Source organism: Urocampus carinirostris, chromosome 10 (assembly GCF_059441175.1).
Source record: "Urocampus carinirostris isolate Australia breed hairy pipefish chromosome 10, RoL_Ucar_1.0, whole genome shotgun sequence".
In the NCBI taxonomy this organism is placed as follows: domain Eukaryota; kingdom Metazoa; phylum Chordata; class Actinopteri; order Syngnathiformes; family Syngnathidae; genus Urocampus; species Urocampus carinirostris.
Window position 1 is genome coordinate 5,801,285 of NC_142358.1, and position 22,282 is coordinate 5,823,566.

The 22,282-nt window shown below is 42.0% G+C and overlaps 1 protein-coding gene across 2 annotated transcripts in view; it reads right to left on the bottom strand.

Annotated features, from left to right (window-relative positions):
• cntn5 (contactin 5) overlaps positions 1 to 22,282 on the bottom strand; it is a 158,024-nt gene that overhangs the window by 89,877 nt on the left and 45,865 nt on the right. For both annotated transcript variants that reach the window (XM_088345035.1, XM_088345034.1), the window contains 2 exons: positions 15,733 to 15,936; positions 2,184 to 2,286 (listed from right to left, as the gene is read on the bottom strand). In XM_088345035.1, the coding sequence (XP_088201161.1) occupies positions 2,184 to 2,286; positions 15,733 to 15,936 (307 nt within the window). The remainder of the gene's footprint in view (positions 1 to 2,183; positions 2,287 to 15,732; positions 15,937 to 22,282) is intronic.

Genomic DNA, 22,282 nt, shown 5'->3' on the forward strand with positions numbered 1-22,282 from the left:
CAACAAACTGGACTGGACTGCCAACACAGAAGCTCTATGTAGGAAAGGGCAAAGCCGACTTTACTTCCTCAGAAGGCTGGCCTCCTTCAACATCTGCAAAAAGCTCCTGAAAATATTCTATGAGACAGTAGTGGCAAGCGCCCTCTTCTATGCGGCAGCGTGTTGGGGAGGCAGCGTCAAGAAGAAGGATGCCTCTTGTCTCAATAAACTGGCTAGGAAAGCGAGCTCTGTTGTGGGCAAAGAGCTAGACAGCCTAACAACAGTAGCTGAGAGACAGGCACTGAAAAAGCTGAGGTCAATCATGGACAATCCATCGCATCCGCTTCACAGCATTATCTCCGGACAGAAGAGCAGTTTCAGTGACAGACTGCTGTCACTGTCTTGTACTACGGACAGACTGAAGAGATCTTTTCTTCCTCATGCCATGAGGCTCTTTAACTCCACCCGGCAGAGTAAAGGCCCACATTAAACCATACCACCTACATTGGATATTACTGAATCTTACTGCATTATGTGTTCTGTGTAGCACTATTTGGTTACTCTATATAACATGCTAAAGTGGGCATTTGCACGTCACACTGGGTATTTGTATATTGTATTCTTTTGGCTTTATTATTGTACTGTTCTCAGCTTAGGGATGCTGCTGGAAATGTGAATTTCCCTTAGGGGATGAATAAAGTATCTATCTATCTATCTATATACATACAGTGCATCCGGAAAGTATTCACAGCGCTTCACTTTTTCCACATTTTGTTATGTTACAGCCTCAAATTGTATTAATTTAATCTCTTATCTCAAAATTCTACACAAAATACTCCATTATGACAATGTGATTTTTTTTTTTTTTTACTTTTTTTGAATTTATTAAAATTAAAAAAACTAAGAAATCACATTTACATAAATATTCACAGCCTTTGCTTAATACTGTGTTGAGCCACCTTTGGCAGCAAATACAGCCTCAAGTCTTGAATATGATCCCATAAGTTTAGCACACCTATCTTTAGGCAGTTTTGCCCATTCTTCTTTGCAAAAAATCTCAAGCTCAATCAGGTTGATGGGAGACGTTTGTGCACAGCCATTTTCAGATCTCTCCAGAGATGTTCCATCGGATTCAAGTCTGGACTCTGGCTGGGCCACTACAGGACATTCACGGAGTGGTTCTGAAGCCAATCTTTTGAGATCTTGGCTGTGTGCTTTGGGTCGTTGTCCTGCTGAAAAATGAACCTTCGCCACAGCCTGAGGTCAAGAGCGCTCTGGAGCAGGTTTTCATCCAGGATATCTCTATAAATTGCTGCATTCATTTTTCCATCTATCCTGACTAGTCTGCCAGTTCCTGCTGCTGAAAAACATCCCCACAGCATGATGCTGCCACCACCATGCTTCACTGTATATATATATATATATATATATATATATATATATATATGTTAAGGATAACAATTACATTGGGTTAAATCATCACAATTTACACAAAGAGACATTTGGGGCGGCAGTAGCTCAGGAGGTAGAGCGCTCGTCTTGGGACCAAAGGATCCCGGTTCGAATCCCAGCTCGTCCTTGTTACATGTCAAAGTGTCCTTGGGTAAGACACTGAACCCCAAATACCCTCAATAAGCAGGTTAGCGCCTTACATGGCTGCAAGGCCGCTATTGGGAAATGTGGAGTACATTGTAAAGCGCTTTGGGAAGTCATTGACTTGAAAAGCGCTATAGAAATGCACATCATTTCATTTCATTTTTACATTGGGGACAAGCTCAATACCAAGACAACACTTTTTGTACGTTTGTTCAGTGAGCTTTGTTAAAAGCCTGTAGGGTCGTCAATAGCCTCGGGCCTTATTTTTGTTAGCTGTTTCGAACAAACCTTTTTAGCGTTTCCCACAGCTACCGCTAACTCAAATAAGTAGGCTAGTGCTTTTTGAAATGCACTTTCTGTAGACTGAGGCTCCTGGCAGACGACTATTACAATGTCATTTGTTTTGCTGAGCCAATATAACCTTGTCCCGCAACGTACGTTCATTCAAAAACACACACGCTTACATTAGCCCTTTTCCCAGAGGGTGGCTACGCTAACCGTCTCGCACACACACTCCCTTCTCTCTTTAAAACGCGCCTGAAGAAATCATCTAATGGAATAAAGACATTGAAAGAAGAATATGCTTTCATCATCTTTTGTTTACTCACTTTCCCAGAGCGAAGCACTCCAGCCTGACGGTAGAACCCCTAGAAGCCAGGACAGAAGGAGGGAAGTGCACTTCAATTTTGGGCTCGTATTCACCCATCACACCTGGAATGTTTAGAGCACGCAAGATAATTTGTTATTGATGTCATATGGTTGGGAAAATTCTGTAAGAAGGGGCTTGAAAAACATCTCATTCCAAAGCGTAAAGAGATAACGTTGTATGGCGGGTTTTTTTTTTTTTTTGCAGTGTACAAAACAAAGGGCGCACCAAACCTCGCCACCATGTTCTTTACTTGTAACTGTAAAATTATTCATTTCATTCTACGCAGTCTTAGCTCCAAGGCAATAATGAACTTTCAGTGTTTCATTACTCGGCCGTGCCATATTTCAGAAAAATCACATGAATCCAATCTGCGGGCTTCGACCTTGCTCCAAATAAAAGATATAACGTGAGCGGCTGGAACGTGATGCCGGCCATAGCTTACTGTATCTCTTTCTCTGCAATGAAAATAAAACATTCAACTTATATATTCTATAACGCTTAAATGGGATAACAAATGGACGAGCTTATTGCAGTTTTGCATTTTTTACAAGTTTCTTACCTGCAGTTCTATTTGTTTTATGCAGAGGATAAAGAAGATTTGCCTGTTTTGTTATACACTAAGGGGTCACGAACGCCATCGGCTTGGGGGCCGCTGGAACTTGGGTCTGGGTGAGGTCGGTCCAAAATTAAATTTTTTCAAACATTGTTTTTTTTCAATTCCATGCACTAAATGACATCAATTGTGGGTTCCACAACTTCAAAATATTGTACTTGCTAATGCAGATTTCTTGGTGAAGATCATTACAGCCTCTGTCAAGCCTTTTGTATGTGAAATTCTTAGACGTGCTTGAATAAACAATTTTTCATCTGTTGGCGGGTTTGGTTTGGCATTTTAACTGTATTTGAAATGGTCCTATTCTTACTTTCACCATTTTAATCCTACAAAAATGTTTGTGTATTTTTTTGCTATTTATTTCCCTTTTATTTTCTTTGTTATTGTATGTGTGTGTCTTGCTGTCGGTCACCCCTCTTGAGGGATATGACCAAGGTAGATAGATAAATAAATCCTACAACAAAAGAAAACTGCGAACTTGCGCATGAAATCACACTCCGTGGCCAGAACAGATGGATAGAGATAGAGAAAATATTTGATTTAAAACTTGATAAGGACACATCAAACTACATACCCTACTTTTAAGATTTAGTATGAAAATAAATCATTTAAAGGGACAGTGTGTTTTATTCAGTGCCTTTTAGTGGTAAAAATATCATTCATTTATTTAAAAAAAAATATTGATTTAAATAATTAGCAAAATACATGAAATATCATAAACATGTGCATTTTTATAAAAAAATATTCACAGGTCGAGAAATGTATTTCTATTTATATAACATGATCCTCACCTAAAAGGGGATGACATAATTTCCCTACATCTTGCTACTATGGGTCCCCGAAAAACTGGCAGGACCGCAATTCTGGTTTTAAAAAGAATAGAAGAAAAATGGTGCTTTATGACAATATTGAGTCTCCTTGGTTTGTATTTTTAATCGTGATATTTAGAACTTGAGCTGCTTGAGATAAGACAAATTGGACATGCAAGAAATTTGAAATACGAGAAGTTCGAGACGCGGGATATTTTGAACAAAAATTGGGAAACAAGCGAGAAAAAATCCAAATTGTGGCACAAAACAAGGCTTTCAAGTCCTATTTATCTTATTACAGTATTTTTTTATTTTCAATTACTATTTGACTGTGGTTCAAGTATAATTAAGATGTGTTTATTTTAGCTATTTAGGGCTAACTTGGATAGTTTTGGAAAGATGGTAACGTAGAAATTGGTTTTCAATTATTTAGTATCGGGAAAAATTGCTCAAGATAAGAGCAATTCTAGATGCGGGCACAATCTGGGAATGAATATTCTCACATGTCGTGCTACCATTGTGTTTCGTTTGTTCAATTTGTTGTTAAGACAGTTGTCAATGCTAGTTATCATTCTTTTTAGCTAAAGCACATGTGTTACACATGTCCTTTTATGCACAGGTATAACAACACTTTCTTGTGCATATTGTTATATTTTATGCCTTTGGTTTGTTCAACAAGCTGTTTCGATAGTTTTCAAACCCGCCAAGTCTAGTTACTTTTTTATTAAAATAAAAAACACGTGTTACATGTGCACATTTTATGCAGAAGATAAAGATTATCAGGGTTCCTAAAGCTTAAGGCAAGTTAAATGAAAGACTTTTTAGGACTTTTGAAAAATTCAAAACCATCCATCCACGCATCCATCCATTGTCTAAACCGCTTATCCTCAGTAGGGTGGCGGGGGTGCTGGAGCCCATCCCAGCTATTTTCGGGCAGTGGGCAGGGGACACCCTGAACTGGGTGCCAGCCAGTCGCAGGGCAACATTTCAAACCAAGTCAACAAAAAAATAAAAATAACACAATGGAAATAAACAAAACTAAAAAATGCTGTATGAACAAGATGCTATGATAAACAAACTCTCATTTATTTATTTTTATAACACATTTTGGTCCAGTTAAAAACTTTCAGTCTGGAACCATAGCACCATCCAAAGTTTAGACAGTAAAACGGACGTTTTACTTCATGGATCCTCAGTCAAGAACCCTAATGGTACAGTCATGAAGCATTTTTATCAGGATGCATAAAAAATGACTTTTGGGTCCAATGGAAAACCTTTTTGAATCACATAACGCTATATTAATGACCAATTTCAAAAGCAGTGTTGTAAAAACTGTCACGGTCGCCGGGACGCCCAGTATGCCGCGCCCCCGAACTCAAGCTGTAGCAGATCAGCTGATTGCTGGTCTGCTACTTAAGGCTGGGTTGTGGGTTTGGCGGGGGCTGGCTCATTACACATTCCCCGTTTGTTATGCCTTGTCCTGTTTTAGTTTTAAACATTGTCCGTTCTGTTATGTCTTGTCCTGTTTAGTTGAGTTGGAAGAAACAACTGTTTGTTTTGTCATGTCCCAGAGTTTTGGACAACTTTTATTTTCGTGAATAAAAGTTTTGGATCGTTACGCAATTGAGTTCTCCCTTCCTTCCTCCTGCCTCCGTTCCGGTCCGATCACTCCTTCCACTCCACCACGCCTCGTGACAGCCCCCTTCCACTCCACTTCGTGACAGAATGAGCCAGCCACGACTAGAACTCAGCGAACGATCCCAGCGCGACTTGGGGAGAGCTGGAGAACGCAGTTTGGCAAGCGCCCACTGAGGTAACCTTCCCTGCCCGTTCGAACCACGGCCCCGCCCGTCGTGGCCATTGCTGTGCCCCGAATGGGGTCCCGGGAAGAATTGACGCCTGCCTGTTCGACTCTCATGCCTGCCTGCCCGACTCCCGTGCCGATTGCCTGCTATTCCGTCTCCCCTGCGTGCCAGTCCGACTCGGCTGCCCGTCGAGCCGACTCAGACTGCGCTGCCCGTCGGGCCGACTCAGACTGCGCTGCCCGTCGGGCCGACTCCGCTGCCTGCCGGGCCAACTCCGACTCCGCTGCCTGCCGGGCCGACTCCGACTGCGCTGCCTGCCGGGCCGACTCCGACTCTGCTGCCTGCCGGGCCGACTCCGACTCCGCTGCCTGCCGGGCCGACTCCGACTCCGCTGCCTGCCGGGTCGACTCCGACTCCGCTGCCTGCCGGGTCGACTCCGACTCCGCTGCCTGCCGGGTCGACTCCGACTCCGCTGCCTGCCAGTCCGACTCTGCTGCCTGCCAGTCCGACTCTGCTGCTTGCCAGTCCGACTCTGCTGCCTGCCAGTCCGACTCTGCTGCTCCTGTTTTGCCGTTTCTGATTTTGACTCGCTTGTTTTTGCCGGTTCTGATTTTGTCTCTCACCTGTTTTGCCGGTTCTGATTCCGTCTGTCCTCTGTGTTTGCCGGTTCTGATTCCGTCTGTCCTCTGTGTTTGCCGGTTCTGATTCCGTCTGTCCTCTGTGTTTGCCGGTCCTGTTTCCGTCTGTCCTCTGTGTTTGCCGGTCCTGATTCCGTCTGTCCTCTGTGTTTGCCGGTCCTGATTCCGTCTGTCCTCTGTGTTTGCCGGTCCTGATTCCGTCTGTCCTCTGTGTTTGCCGGTCCTGATTCCGTCTGTCCTCTGTGTTTGCCGGTCCTGATTCCGTCTGTCCTCTGTGTTTGCCGGTCCTGATTCCGTCTGTCCTCTGTGTTTGCCGGTCCTGATTCCGTCTGTCCTCTGTGTTTGCCGGTCCTGATTCCGTCTGTCCTCTGTGTTTGTCGGTCCTGATTCCGTCTGTCCTCTGTGTTTGCCGGTCCTGATTCCGTCTGTCCTCTGTGTTTGCCGGTCCTGATTCCGTCTGTCCTCTGTGTTTGCCGGTTCTGATTCCATCTGTCGTCGTGTTCGCCGGTCCAGTTTGCCTGCCGGACCCCCCCAACCCTGCCGAGCGTCGAACCATTCCGGGGCGTGAGGTAGTATTTTTTATTTTTTTTATTTGTTTTCTTCCTTTTTTGGGGACCTCAGGAGCTGTCCCTTAAAGGGGGGGCTCTGTCACGGTCGCCGTGGCGACCAGTATGCCGCGCCCCCGAACTCAAGCTGTAACAGATCAGCTGATTGCTGGTCTGCTACTTAAGGCTGGGTTGTGGGTTTGGCGGGGACTGGCTCATTACACATTCCCCGGTTTGTTATGCCTTGTCCTGTTTTAGTTTTAAACATTGTCCGTTCTGTTATGTCTTGTCCTGTTTAGTTGAGTTGGAAGAAACAACTGTTTGTTTTGTCATGTCCCAGAGTTTTGGACAACTTTTATTTTCGTGAATAAAAGTTTTGGATCGTTACGCAATTGAGTTCTCCCTTCCTGCCTCCTGCCTCCGTTCCGGTCCGATCACTCCTTCCACTCCACCACGCCTCGTGACAGCCCCCTTCCACTCCACCTCGTGACAAAAACACAAAACTCCCGGCATTGAGTCAAGTCATGTTTATTTGTATAGCCCTAATTCACAAGAAGCCTCAAGGGGCTTTAGAGATTAGAGACCACTATTACACCATCCCTGATCTAAAACCTACACGAGTGCAAGGAAAAACTCAAAAACATCAGCATGAAGAAATTAAGACACTTTGATTAGGGGTCGTACATGAGGTAATCCCCCTTCCAGGATATTTAAATTTCCACTTTTTAAGGACACCTCACCTTTGTTATCAACCGTAGTTTTGCTGCTATTTTGTATCACATGTATTTCACTACTGCGATTGGCTGGCAACCAGTTCATGGTGTCCCCTGCCCACTGCCCGATTATTGCTGGGATGGGCTCCAGCACCCCAGCGACCCTACAGAGGATAAGCGGTGCAGCTGATGAGATGAGATGTATTTCACTAGTGGCAGGGCGGCCTAGGGCTTAGCGCTCCAGCGATTCAGTTCTGAGGTCATGGGTTCAAATCTAGCTACCTTCCTGTATAGAGTTTGCATATCTTACTTAAAGGTAACGGACACACTGTTTAGAGCAATTGATAAATATTACCAAATATTTGTGTTTGCATTTTTAGAACATTCAAAAATTAGATTTAAGGCATTTTAATGCCAATAAAGGCCTTATGGCGGCGGCGCATGGATACATGCTTGCGGCTCGTTCTCCAGCTAATCTTCTATCTATTGCCGTTCTCTTGTCTTTTTTGCTTTCACTTTTGGACACATGTGTGGCCAAAAATACTTACAGTAGGGACGAACTTATTCGGTTGGGTGGGCGTCTAAATTTCGACTTTTCGGGCACTTTTTATACCGCCTATGATATACCGAGCGAACTTCAAAGAGACCCGGCATCCTTGTGGACGGCTATTCCGCTTAATAAACGACGTCAACGCCGCCGTAAGGACAGAAAACAGAAGCGTGGTTGCCGTGCAGGTAGATGTGTGAAGCGTGCGAAGTCTAAGCAGCAAGATGGACGCGAGGAAGGACGCGAGGATGTAACTAATTCCACCATTCATCCCTCGCCGGACAACCCACACGAAAAGCCACCAGAGCGGCAGGTTTTGAAGATTTCGACAAAGACTACAAAGAGTTCAGCTAAGTCAAATGATTCAGCAAAGCTGAAATTTGGTCTGTTAAATATTAGATCGCTTGCTCCAAAAGCTTTACTTGTTGATAACATTATTCGTGATTATAAACTTAACTGTATGGGTCTGTGTGAAACTTGGTTACGCCCGGATGAGTACTTAGCGCTAAATTATGCTTCTCCCCCAGACTACGAGAGTAGCCATATAGCACGCACGTTGAAAAGGGGTGGTGGTGTTGCGCTAATTTCTGAAAAATCGCTCAAATTTAATCCACGTACCTCTAATAATTACAAGGCGTTTGAGGCTCTTGTGATGCGGTCCTCTCTATTGTCAATTTATGTAATAACTATCTATCGTGCACCTGGGCCATACACAACTTTCTTAGACGAATTTGTTGAACTTTTGTCTGAACTAGTAACCTATGCAGACAAAATTATAATTATGGGAGACTTTAACATTCATTTGAACTCCCCACTCAATTCACTTACTATTGCGTTTAGGTCTCTAATTGATGCATTTGGCTTTAATCAACTGGTTGATTTGCCAACCCATAAAAATGGGAACACGCTAGACTTGATTCTGACTCGAGGAGTTTTAACCTCAAACATTATGGTGTTACCGTGTACTACCGTTATCTCGGATCATTATTTAGTTACATTTGAGGTGCTAGCTAAGAGTAGTGTTAAAAAAGCTGAAGTATTTAGCGGACGCAATATAAGCACTGGTACAGTTTCTGAGCTCTTTGAACTCCTTCCTGGAGCAGTTGCGTCCTTTCCTACATACATTGGCTCGATTGACTCACTCATGAATGAGTTCAATACCACCCTGACTAGTGTGCTGGATTCAATAGCGCCCATAAAACTAAAATCACGTCCTAAAAGACGCACGCCTTGGTTTACTGATGAAACTAGAACCCTTAAACAAGAATGCAGGAAATTGGAAAGAAAATGGCGCGCTACCAAGCTTGAGGTTTTCCATCAAACCTGGTGTGACAGTTTGTTAAAGTATAAAGCGGCCCTTGCCTCTGCAAAATCGGCCTACCTTTCGTAAGTGATTGCGTCTCAAAAGAACAACCCCAAAGCCCTTTTTGACACTGTAGCATCGCTTACAAGGCAACAGACTATCGCAGATAGTTCGACACACTCTGCTCAGGACTTAATGGTCTTCTTTACTAAGAAGATTCAATGCATACAGGAAGAAATTGCTAAAGAAATTATTAATACCACACATATTAAAGGACTGAAATTTACAGATGCACGACAGGGTGGCTGCCTTGGGAAAATGTCCGGTTTTAGTGAACTGTCACTTGATGATCTCAAACAGGTGGTAAATGCGGCCAAACCGACAACTTGCCAGTTCGACCCGCTCCCAGGTTCACTTATTAAAAGTCTTTTTGGCGTCCTTGGACCTTCAGTTCTAAATATTATAAACATATCACTCTCCTCAGGTGTAGTTCCAGCAGCTTTTAAGTCCGCCGTTATTAAACCCACACTGAAACGACCCAACCTTGATCCAGAAATATTAAGTAATTACAGACCTGTGTCAAACCTACCTTTCCTCTCTAAAGTACTCGAAAAAGTAGTGGCACAGCAGCTGAATGCTTTCATATCCGAGAATAACCTTTTTGAATCCATGCAATCAGGATTCAGGGCTAACCACTCTACTGAGACAGTTCTGATCAAGGTAACAAATGATCTCCTAATGTCAATGGATTCTGGCGCTTCATCACTTTTGCTGCTGCTGGATCTTAGTGCTGCTTTTGACACAGTGCACCACAATATCCTACTAGAACGGTTGGAAAAATGGATTGGTCTCTCAGGAACCGTCCTCTCGTGGTTCAGATCCTACCTCTCAGATAGGACGCACTGTGTTAAATATGGTGAAATGACATCTGAGCCCTTTAATGTTACCTGCGGTGTTCCGCAGGGTTCAGTGCTTGGCCCCCTTCTTTTCAACATTTACATGCTTCCATTAGGTGACATTATTCGCAAGTACAATATCAGCTTCCACTGCTACGCAGACGACACTCAACTCTATCTTCCGTTGGAGGAATCTTCCACACTAAACTGTGGAAATTTGGAGGCCTGCCTCACTGAGATAAAAGAGTGGATGTCACTCAATTTCTTGCGTCTTAACTCTGAAAAGACAGAAATGTTAGTCATTGGTCCATCTAAATGCCGTGACTTATTCTCAAAAACTGCTGTGAACATTGACAAATGTCACATCACACAGAGTGACTCAGTTAAAAATTTAGGTGTCATATTTGACCCTGATCTAACCTTTGAGATGCATGTAAAGAAAATTACTAGAACCGCTTTCTTCCATCTTCGTAACATTGCCAAAATCCGTTCAATACTGTCTCAGTCTGATGCGGAAACTATAATTCATGCATTTGTTACCTCCCGTCTCGATTACTGTAATGCACTACTCTCCGGTCTCCCGAAGTCCAGAATCAAGTCTCTTCAGCTAGTACAAAACGCCGCAGCGAGGCTTTTAACTAGGACAAAAAAGTACGATCACATAACACCGATTTTGGCTAACTTGCACTGGCTCCCAGTTAGCCAAAGATGTGACTTCAAAGTTCTCTTAGTATTGTACAAAATCATACATGGACTTGCTCCCTCTTATCTTTCAGATCTGATTTGCCCCTATGTCCCGGTCCGAAGCCTACGATCTGAGAGTGCCGGTCTTCTGGTGATCCCGAGAGCAAAGAAGTGTTCTGCTGGATCGAGAGCGTTCTCCATTCGGGCACCGGTGCTGTGGAATGCTCTTCCCCCTGAGATCCGATCCGCAACCTCAGTGGAAATGTTTAAATCTAAACTTAAAACTCACTTCTACTCCATTGCTTATGAATAATAACCTACTCTTCTTGTCGACTGAAAAATAGTCTGTGTAACATAGTATACTAATCTGTGAAGCCCTTAGAGACTTATTGTGATTAAGGGCTATACAAATAAAAATGACTTGACTTGACTTGACTTAGTATTTGAATAATGAATTCAATGCCTTTTAAGACTTCTCAAAGATCCGCGGGAACCCTGATAATATACCTTTGTGTATTGTTATATTGACTGTATTTGTGTGTTATTTTATGCAGAGGATCAAAAATATACACCTGTGAACACTCTTATATTTACTGTGTTTGGATTGTTTAGGGCTGGTATGTCCAAAGTCCAGCCCGGGAGCCAGTAACGGTCCGTGATCAAATTTTTACTGGCCTGCGGCCTCTGTCAGAAAATTATTATGTGGCCCGGCAGTAATGTTGACCCCAATATAAAATAAATTTGTGCAAAACACATTTTCACGATTTTACCAGCTTGATGGCAGTTGCCGTTTGGGAACCTTGTCCTTGGCTTTCTGTGGGAATTTTATCCCAGCCCCATTGCGACATGGCAAATGCAAACTAAAAAAAACGTTTTCTGTGAGGCTCTCTGCTTCCAGGAAAAGTTAAAAGTATTTTTTCACCGAAATCCAAAACAACTGCTTCTGCCTAATTTGCCAAGAAACTGTTGTAAAACAATATGATATCAAGAGACACTGCCAGACAAAACATGATGACTACAACAAGCTCACTGGAAATGAACGCTGTTAAAAGGTGAATCAACTGGGAGCACACTAATCACTATTTGAAGTTTTGAAGCTTCTTTTAAGTTTTAGTCTGCCATCGGTGTCTCTTCCCCTGCATCCACTCACAACTCCAATACACCGGCTCAAGACACGTCACATCAAATGTAGATAGAATAACACTTTTACCCATATCTATATTTATTTATTTTTTTAATCATATACACATATATTACACATAAGTAACGCTCGCTATATACTATTTTGTTAATGCTTTATATCAGGAGTACCGGGTTCCGGCACACATTACTTTAAACGATAAGTTTCTATCCCCTCGCTGTACAATTCAAGTCAAGTCACATTTTTTGTATATCCTTTAGTCACTAAATGTCAGCGATTTCATGCTACAATTAACATATCAGAATGAACTAATGTCTTATCACAGGGGTCTACTGGCTTGATCAACATGCTATTTTGTCCGTTTTCTGACCTGACAATTCTAGTTATCATTTTTTAAGGTACAACACAGGTATTAGGTACATACCAGTCTGAAAGGTGTAACAAAGATAAGGGAGCCGGCAATCAATGGCGTCCAGTGGGCCGTAATGGAGCCCAGATGCTTGTTTTGATTAAGAGGGTCGGTTAGGCTTGACGGTGAGCGGTGCACAAGCACATGCACAACCAAACACACGCACACAAAAACAGGCGTGCACGGCAGCGTGTAATCACTTTGAGCGAGACACAGATTGCGCAGTGCGATTGTCACCACCCGTGACACCGCCGTGCCACGTTTGGGCCCGTCTGTCGCGGGGTGTGCCAATGCAATTTTCACCATTTTAAAAGTGGGACAAGCAATATGGGAGCGGGGACAGGGGGGACAAGGGGTAAAGGTTGTTGTTTGTGGGGAAAAGCAACCCAGCCTTTTCTGGCATTCTCAGCTTTTATTGAGAAACCGACTGTGTTTTGTGCTTAAAAACGACAACAAATCAAATCATCTGGAGGCAAAATGATTAATAAATCGATATATTAATAAATTATTATTTTGCAATAATTTATGAATATTTTAATTTAATCAAAAATAGAAACATATTTACTATTTAATGTAAATGTATATTTATATTAATATATTACATATATAATAACAACATCTTGATTTGATATAATCAGAATAACAATAATAACATGTTTTAATTAAAAAGTAGCCTAGTTTGAAACCCAAACAGTATTTTCAAACTCTAGGTTGCAACCCCAGCTCCTTGTTTAACCTTAGTTTGAAACAAAAACCTTACTTTAAAACCCTAATTTGATCCTCTAGCCTTAGATTAACATCTATGTTTGAAACCCTGGTTATAGTTTAAAACATTAGCCACAGTTTTAACCCTAGTTTGAAAACAAAATCATACTCTAAAACCATCAGCTTTGTTTAAAAGCCTAGTTTGTTTTTTCTAGTTTTGGTTTAAAACGTTAGTTCAAAACCATGCTATCAGTTTAAAAACCTAGTTTATTCTAATTTAGTTTTTGATAAATTGCTAGTTCAAAACCAGATTTTCGGTTTAAAACTCTGATTTGAACCAAATACCTACTTTTAAACACTAATTTAAAAGCATAGTGTGAAACTCAAAAACTTAAATACACTGGTTTGAAACCAGTTTCAGTTTATAACCCACATTTGAAACCAAAACTTTATTTGAAAACCCTAACTGGAACCCCTGGATTTGTTTAAAAGCCTAGTTTAAAACCCAAAAACTAGATTGAAACCCTTTATTATTGAAAAGCTATATTGAAACCCAGTTTTAACATAGTGTAAAAACAAAACGTTACTTCGTAACCCTAACTGAACCCTAAGTGTAGTTTAAAAACCTAGTTTGTAACACGACAACTACATTAAAACCTTGGTCTGAAATTAAAATCTTACATAATACCTTTAATATTGATCCCTTATGCTGAGTTCAAAAACCTTTTTGAAAGTCAAAGATCAAAGTTCTAGTTCGAAACATTACTTTCAAACAAAAACTGTAGTTTAAAACTCTGATGTGAACACTTACTTTGTAACCCAAAAACTATATTAAAAGCCTTTATTGTAACCCTCATTTCAGTTTATAACCGTAGTCTAAAATCCAAACTCTTTTGGAAACCTTAATTCAAAATCTTGTTTTAAAACCTAGGCTCAATTCAAAACCTTTTCTCAAACTATAGATTTGGCTTCATTTTAAGCACCAAAACCAGATTTTAAAACCTCATTTCAGTTTATAAACCTAGTTTAAAACCAAAACCCTCCTTTAAAAGCATAATTTGAATCCTATGCTTATTTAAAGCCAAAACCATACCCCACAAACCAGCGCAAGCCTTTCCACAAACCACCCTTCGATTTATAAGGGAATACACTGCGGTAATTTAACAACAGGTCAGACATAGAGAGCATGGCCGCATGAACATGGTTAACGGCGAAGACTTAGCCTGGCCCCGGCGAATCGTTTTCCAAAAGGTTAAAGAATTCAACTTTTTGCCTGAGGCCGTGCAATAATGTCATCATTTAATAATGTCAAAACGTAATGAAGACGCTAGCTGACGCGCCCATCTGCTTCCCAGGCACGAAAACCCTTTCGCTCCATCAGCGGGGACCGCGTCAAAACCTTGACTGGAATCCTGTGACGGACGCAGGGGCTTCGGCACCCGGCAGGTGGAACGTCATGCACGCACGACGCTCAGCCGGATGATTTCCCCGGAGGCTGGTTCCGCTGAAAAGCAGCGGGAGAAAGCGCCGAGCTTATAGCTCGTTATCGGTTTACAACACGGACAGAGCTAGCTTGCGGTGTAGAGTGATAACGTTGACATTATTGTGGAGAAATAGGGTCAAATCAGCACAAATTTTGATTGATACTTCTGGAAGGAGATACTCCATATAACTGACTAGAGAACCTAGTGTGACTAAAAAGTTTTAGACACCCAGATTTTTGGTATTATTGATGATATTGGTATTCCTGGTGTTGAAATTGTTAAATAAGCATTACATGGCAGTGCACACAAGTGCAGTGACTATCTCTATAGCTAGTTTTATATTTCTTAACTTTATTGCAATTCAAATTTGAACACATTGAGCGGGCATATTGATGATTTATTTAGAGGCCGGTCCCAACAAAACACAGGTGGAAAAGTTGCTAAGTTAATAGGTCATTATTAGTTTACAACCTGGACAAAGCTAGCTTGCGGTGTGAGGTTATAATGTTGACATTTTGCAGCGGAACGGGGTCAACTGGGCACAAATTTTGATGGAAAGACATGCTGTGTCGTATAAATAACCTGTGGGATTTGCGTGACCAAGAAAGTTTTGGACCTTAGAACTGTAAAAAGTTGGTGTTGTTGATGAGATTGGTATCCCTGATGTTGAAATCATTAAATAAGCTTTTAAATAAAGAAAGGGTTTATTGAGGGGTTGTATACAGGCGGGTTCAAAATGTTCTTGTTGTAAATATTATTTTTTTGTTTGTTTGTTCAAATCTTGTTCAAATATTTTTATTGGGAAAAACATGCATTTTCAATTATTTAGTATCGGGTAAAATATGAAAATATTACAAAAAATGTATTTTTAAAAATTCACTAACCAAATTTGTTATTTTTACTGCTTTTGAATAACGATCTTTTTTATCCACAAGAAGAAACAAAGTAAAACTAAGAAAATAATATGTTAAAGGACATGAGTTATCATAACTTCCCTTAACCGCAAAAACACGGGAACCAGAAAGGGAGCAAATATTTTTCGCTGCACTGAATATATTTTATATTATTATGACTTTCAAAATCCTATGAAATATTTCCTTTGCTTTTATTTCAATCATGTAACGCAACAGGTGAAAGCGAACATTTGTTCTGTTCAAACGAATGTATGCGTCCTTGATCAATTCAATAACCGCACGGAGGACCAACAGCGTCTTACCGTCCGTCCTGAGTGTAAGCGGTGTGGGCGGGCTGAGGACTCGAGCGTTGGTGGCCGTGTTCTTCAGCAGGCAAACGTAACTTCCCACATCGGACGGTTGCACCTTGGACACGTAGAGGTTTCCCGTCATTTGCGAGATGAAGCGCCGGCTATCCTCGGCCACAAACGACGGGAACTCGTTGAAAACCCAGCTGTAGATTATCTCTGCCAGAAGTAAACACAAAACACATAATCAAGTATGACGCTGGCAACACCGTTTGTAGAAGTGTCTGTATATAAAAATACGCTATTCCCTTTAACTTTGCAGGTTAATATATATAACCACCCATAGAGAGAGCTTTCACTATTGTTGTTGTTCTCATCGTGCATTTTGTTCTGCATCCTGATTGTATTACAGTAAAAGTCACTCCGCCCCTTTCCTGCTTGTGTACGTCTGAGTGTTAGTAATGTACCGGTCCAAGTTGTATATGTTCGTAAAACAGCTTGACAACCTACATTATGCGCAAATCGTTTTAATTACAAGGTCCTTTAAAACCGACATGTCAACAAAACGTCCTGGACCGACTGCGTCCGGGACCATAGGCATGGGAAGATGCTTTTTATTGCCAACAAATTTGGACTTCTCGACATGCTAAAGCAGTGCTTGTCAATTATTTCCTGTAAAGCTCCCACTCGGAAAAAGAAATCCTTTGCTGATTGTTCATTGTGTTTTGCAGCAAACAGCAGACAGCCCACAGCGAATGCTATCACGGGGGCAGGTTGTTTTTTTTGTGTTGAGTGGGCTGAATGTCCATGTGCGCAATAGGCTGGTCTATGCTGTCGGTCAAACAGTGGGGGCAGGCGAACAAGTCAATGTGTCCACAAACAAAAACAAACTGCCAAGCATGCCCACATCTATTAAATCAGTCTCTAAGGAAAATCTGAAGATCGCAAAGAAATGCTGCTCACCAGCAAGTGCTCCGTGGATTGTTATTAGGTCCGGAGAGTGACTAAGGTGGCGTAGCAGGGTTGTACGTCCGGCCTACTGCAACGGCCACCCCTGCCAAACCTGTATATCACCAACGCCTGATCCATTACCCATAAAACAGATGACATGGAGCTCCAACTCACGGGAAACCACTACATTCTTGGCGTTTTTATTTTAAACAGCACAGAGACCTGTTACAACCGGGGATCCTATCCATCATAAAACATACATGTACTGTACATGAAACGATTAGCTATTAAATATGTAACGGAGAAAACTAAATAATTCACAGTAACACACATAAAAAAAAAATATTAATATAATTCAAACATATTCAAATCACAAAATGTAATAATCCATAAACTAACTCGATCTTTCCTCCCATGAATTTCCTCAAAAACACATTTGATTTCAAGTAAATGACAGTGATCGATAGCGTAACATATGTACGCAATAATCACATTAGTAAATCTGATTAAGGACGGCACTACTTGAACACGAAGAGACACTGTCCTTAATAATCGTAATAAAGACAACGAATGACACACAAGCTGCAGAGAGCGCTCTCTTCTATATTAACACATCCGTCAATGAGCGTCATTTTGAAAATCCGGCAACAAATGAATCCACCGGACGGTATTTGCATTTGTTATCTGTCAGAGCTAGCGCTCGATCTCGAGCTTCAAAGTGAAAAATTGCTGAAAATGAATAAAGTGCCGTGTCAGCGTCGATGGCATCTGGAAACACTCCAACTCGATTGGCAGCCTCAGATTTAACGTGGCTTTAATCTACTAAAAGCGTTATTTGATAAAGGGATGGGATTAGGCGTGGTATACACACGGGCACTTCTCCGCTTGTTAAAAATCTTGGTGCTGAAAGTGCAATAAAAGTCGTGTCGCCGCCATAATGCAAGGTCATTCTGCCACCTTCTCTGATCGATAACGACGTAAATCCGCCGCCTGACCAAAGTGTGCTAATTGAACAGCCTTTTTTTCTCTTTCTTCAGATAACTGAAGGACTTTTGCTTCCAGACGTTTCGGGATAATCTGCTTTGTGTTTGCACTTTAACTCCCATGAACTCAGTTATTATCAGTTCTATTATTTGCTAATTAAGTTTTTTTTGGTACAAAATGTCTTCTCGAGAATCAGTTTTGTATGGACTTGAAAAAAGCACTACTACCACTTATACTAGTGATACAAGTAACAGATATCACCAATAACTGCTTAAGAATTCGGTAACATTTTGGTATCGAACTGAAAATGTTGTTAAAAATCTAAGCGTATTTAGACATAATACTTGATTCAAAATTAACATTTTATATACTAGTCATGTCAGTAACTGATATAAATATCGGTACTCGAGAGTTAAGGTCTACTATCGGGCTGAAGAATGTGGAATCGAAAATTTGTCCCAATTTCAGACACAGTAATCATCAACGGTTAATAATCAGTTGAGTATTTCACAAACTATTGTGTTACTTATAACAAAAACGTTATAAGTAACAGATATGTGTATTGATGACTGCTCAAGAATATCGGTTATGTATCATGCTGAAAACGTTTTGTATTGAATATAAAAACACAGTTCCGACACAAGTTTTGAAGGGAATTTCATATGCTGGTGGAATTAGTTCTAGATATCCGTACCAATGGCTACTTATAAGTTGAGCATTGGTTTTGTGTCGGCCTGGAAAAATTTGGTGTGAGAAATTAGAACACATTTCAGAGACATGTCTGGATTTAAAAAAATGAGTTTTATATACCGGAGCTATTGGTGGCAGATATGAGTACCGGTGAATACTCAAGTGTTGAGAATTTTATATACTAGTGGTATGAGTAACAAAAATATTTGCTAATGACTGATCAAAAGTTTTGTATCGGCCTGAAAAAGCTTGGCAATGAAAATCTGAAGAAATTTCAGACCGAAGCTTTAAATATAATTTTATAATGCTGTTGGTATTAGTAGTAGATATCTTTACAATTTATTACTTAGGGGTTGAGTATCGGTTTTGCATCGGCCTGAAAAATAAAACAAATTCCAGACAAAAGCCTATATTTAAGAAGCGGAATTTTATATACAGGTACTATCAGTAGCAGATATGAGTACCAGTTACCCTTTAAGAGTTAAGTATTTTATATGATAGTGGTATGAATAACAGATATCCGTACTTATGACTGCTCAATAGTTTGCATTGGCCTGAAAATGTTCAATATTGAATTTCTGAATGTGTTTTAGACACAATTTTTCGAAGATAATTTCATAATGCTGTTTGTATAGTTGCTGTATATCCATATAGATAGCTGCTTAAAAGTTAAGTAAAGGTTTTGTATCAACCTGAAAACTTTTGGTGTTGAAAATTAAAACCTAATTCCGACACCAGGTTAGAAGAGAGTTTCATATGCTGGTGGTACCAGTACTAGATATCAGCACCAGGTGTATTCAAGAGTTAAGTATTTAATATACTATTGGTATGCATTACATACTGTACCTGTACAGATGACTGCTCAAATGTAAGTATCAGTTTTTTATCAACCTGAAAACGTTTGGTATTGAAAATCTAAATCCGACACAAGCCTTGAAAAGAATTTCACATATGCTTTTGGAATCAGTACTAGATATGCATACGGGTGGCTGCTCAAAAGTTAGGTATTTATTTTGTAGCTACTTGAAAATGTTTGGTATTATAAATCTGAACTCATTTTAGACACAAACCTTGAAACGAATTTCAGATGCTTGTGGTATCGGTATCTGATATACGTTCCAATGACTACTCTACAGTTAAGTTTTTCATATACTAGTGGTATGAGTAACACACATCTCTACCGATGTCTTTTCAAGAGTTTTGCAACAACCTAATAACATTTGGTTTTGAAAATCTAAACACATACAAAAAATTTAGTATTGAAATGCTGATTGCACATCAGACACAAAACTCGACATAAAAAATGAATTTCATACACTGTTAGTATGAGTACTAGATATCAGTACAGAGAACTCCTAAAGAGTGGCGCATCAGTTTTGTATGGGCCTGAGAAAATGCGGTGTCGAAAATCTGGACACAGTTCAGGCATGAGTCTGGATTTGAAAAGGCAATGTCATATACTGGTGGTATAAATCCGAGATATCCCTACAGATGACTTCTCAAGAAAACATATTTCAGTCCCGAGTCTGGATTTAGGAGTATCAGTACTGGATATCAGTTACTGTTTAAAAGTTGAATATTGGTGTCATGGTTGCCATGGCGCCCAATTTATCCCCGCCGTGTGGCGCCAGGTTCTGTCATGGTTGCCACGGCGCCGAAGAGGCCCGGCCCATTGACACCAGCTGAACCGCGTTGACAGATTGCTGCCGGACTATTTAAATACAGTCTTGTGAGTCGCCTGGTGTGAGAGTGTCTGCGAAACTCCTGCTAGACTCTGCGTGGTATGACAAGTTCTGTGAATTTCCATTTTTGCCTGTGTTTGACCCTGTTTTATTTTCGTCTCGATCTGTTTGATTTTGACCACTCCTTAGTTCTGATTTCAAGCTACTTCCGCGACCATCGATCCCCGGATCGAGTGTGCGCTCATTCCTCCTCTCCCCAATAAACTGTGAGTAACGTTACGTGATTGGGTTCGCATTCCTTTTTCATGTCCTGGTTTGTGACAATTGGTTTTGTATTGGCCTGAAAAAATGTCGTAGGATTGTCTCTGACGGAGACAGCGCTAATACTAAGGAGGCAATGGACGTTCTCTACCGAACTGTGAGTGAACTGCAGCATGCTTACACCGAGTGCATTTTTATTGCGGCGGGGGACTTTAACCAGGCCAACATGAAAACAGTTCTCCCGCATTTCCACCAGCATGTCAACTTTGCTACAAGAGGTGGGAACACATTAGACTTGGCCTACACAAATATCAGAGGAGCATACAGAGCAGCCCCCCGGCCCCACCTTGGCTCATCAGATCACCTTTCTGTTATGCTAATTCCTACATACAAGCCCCTGCTGACCAGAGAAAAACCTACAGTGAAGCAGGTGAGGGTGTGGACTGAGGGGGCAATGGAGGCACTACAGGACTGCTTTGAATGCACAGATTGGGACATGTTTAAATCGGCTGCCACTTACAACAACAAAATAAATATAGATGAGTACGCCATGTCTGTGTCAGCCTACATCAGTAAATGCGCAGAAGACGTCAGCAATACCAAAACCATCTGCACCCGTGCCAATCAGAAGCCCTGGATGACTGCTGAGATACGCAAACTGCTAAAGGTACGGAACCTTGCCTTTAAATCCGGTGACGAGGAGGCGCTGAGATCAGCGAGGGCTAACCTGAACCGTGCTATCAGACTAGCAAAGCGATCGCACAGTCAAAAAATCGAGGACCGTTTCCTCAGCACAACCAACACCAGGGATATGTGGAAAGGCATTCAGGCCATCACCAGATACAAGCCAACCACGGCCCCAGTGCAGGACACTAGCATGGACTTTCTGAATGACCTCAACAACTTCTTTGGGAGGTTCGAGGAACAAAATGGGACCCCTGCAGCGAAAGCGGTTCCAAATTAGGACGAAAGAGCACTCCTCCTGGACTCAACTGACGTGAGGAAGACCCTGAGAAGGGTCAACACACGGAAGGCTCCAGGCCCGGACAACATTCCAGGGCGGGTCCTTAGAGAGTGCGCCGATCAGCTGGCTTGTGTACTAACAGACATTTTCAACACCTCGCTAGACCAAGCCACAGTACCATCATGCTTCAAGATTGCCACCATCATCCCAGTGCCAAAGAACCCCCAGATCTTATCATTCAACGATTACCGGCCCATTGCACTGACTCCCATCATAATGAAGTGCTTTGAGAGACTGGTTAAAGAGCACATCACCTCCAGTCTCCCCTCCTCACTCGACCCCTTTCAGTTTGCCTACCGGACAAACCGCTCCACCGGGGATGCCATCTCCTCTGCGCTTCACCTGAGCCTGACACACCTAGAGGAGAAGAACACCCATGTGCGGATGCTGTTCCTGGACTTCAGTTCAGCCTTCAACAACATCATCCCACAACACCTGGTTGACAAAATGAGACTCCTGGGTTTCAACACCCCCCTGCGGAACTGGCTGCTGGACTTCCTCACTGACAGACCCCAGTCAGTGCGGATTGGGCAGAACATCTCCGATGTCATCACCCTCAGCACAGGCTCCCCCCAAGGCTGTGTCCTGAGCCCCTTGCTGTTCACCCTGATGACACACGACTGCGTCCCTAGGTCCGCCACAAACCACATCGTGAAGTTTGCGGACGACACAACAGAGGTGGGCCTCATCAGGGACGACAACGACCTGGCCTACAGAGAGGAGGTGGAGCAGTGGTGTGGAGGCTGCAGCGCTTCCGACTGGGGTAGTGTGAGGAGGGTGACGAGGACAGCATAGAAAATCATCGGGACGTCTCTCCCCTCCATTCAGGACATTGGCCAGAAGCGCTGCCTATCCCAAGCTAAGAACATTATCAGGGACCCCTCTCACCCCCATCATGGACTGTTCACTCTGCTAGCCTCTGGGAAGAGGTACTGCAGTGTGCGGTGCAGGACCACCAGGTTCCACAATAGTC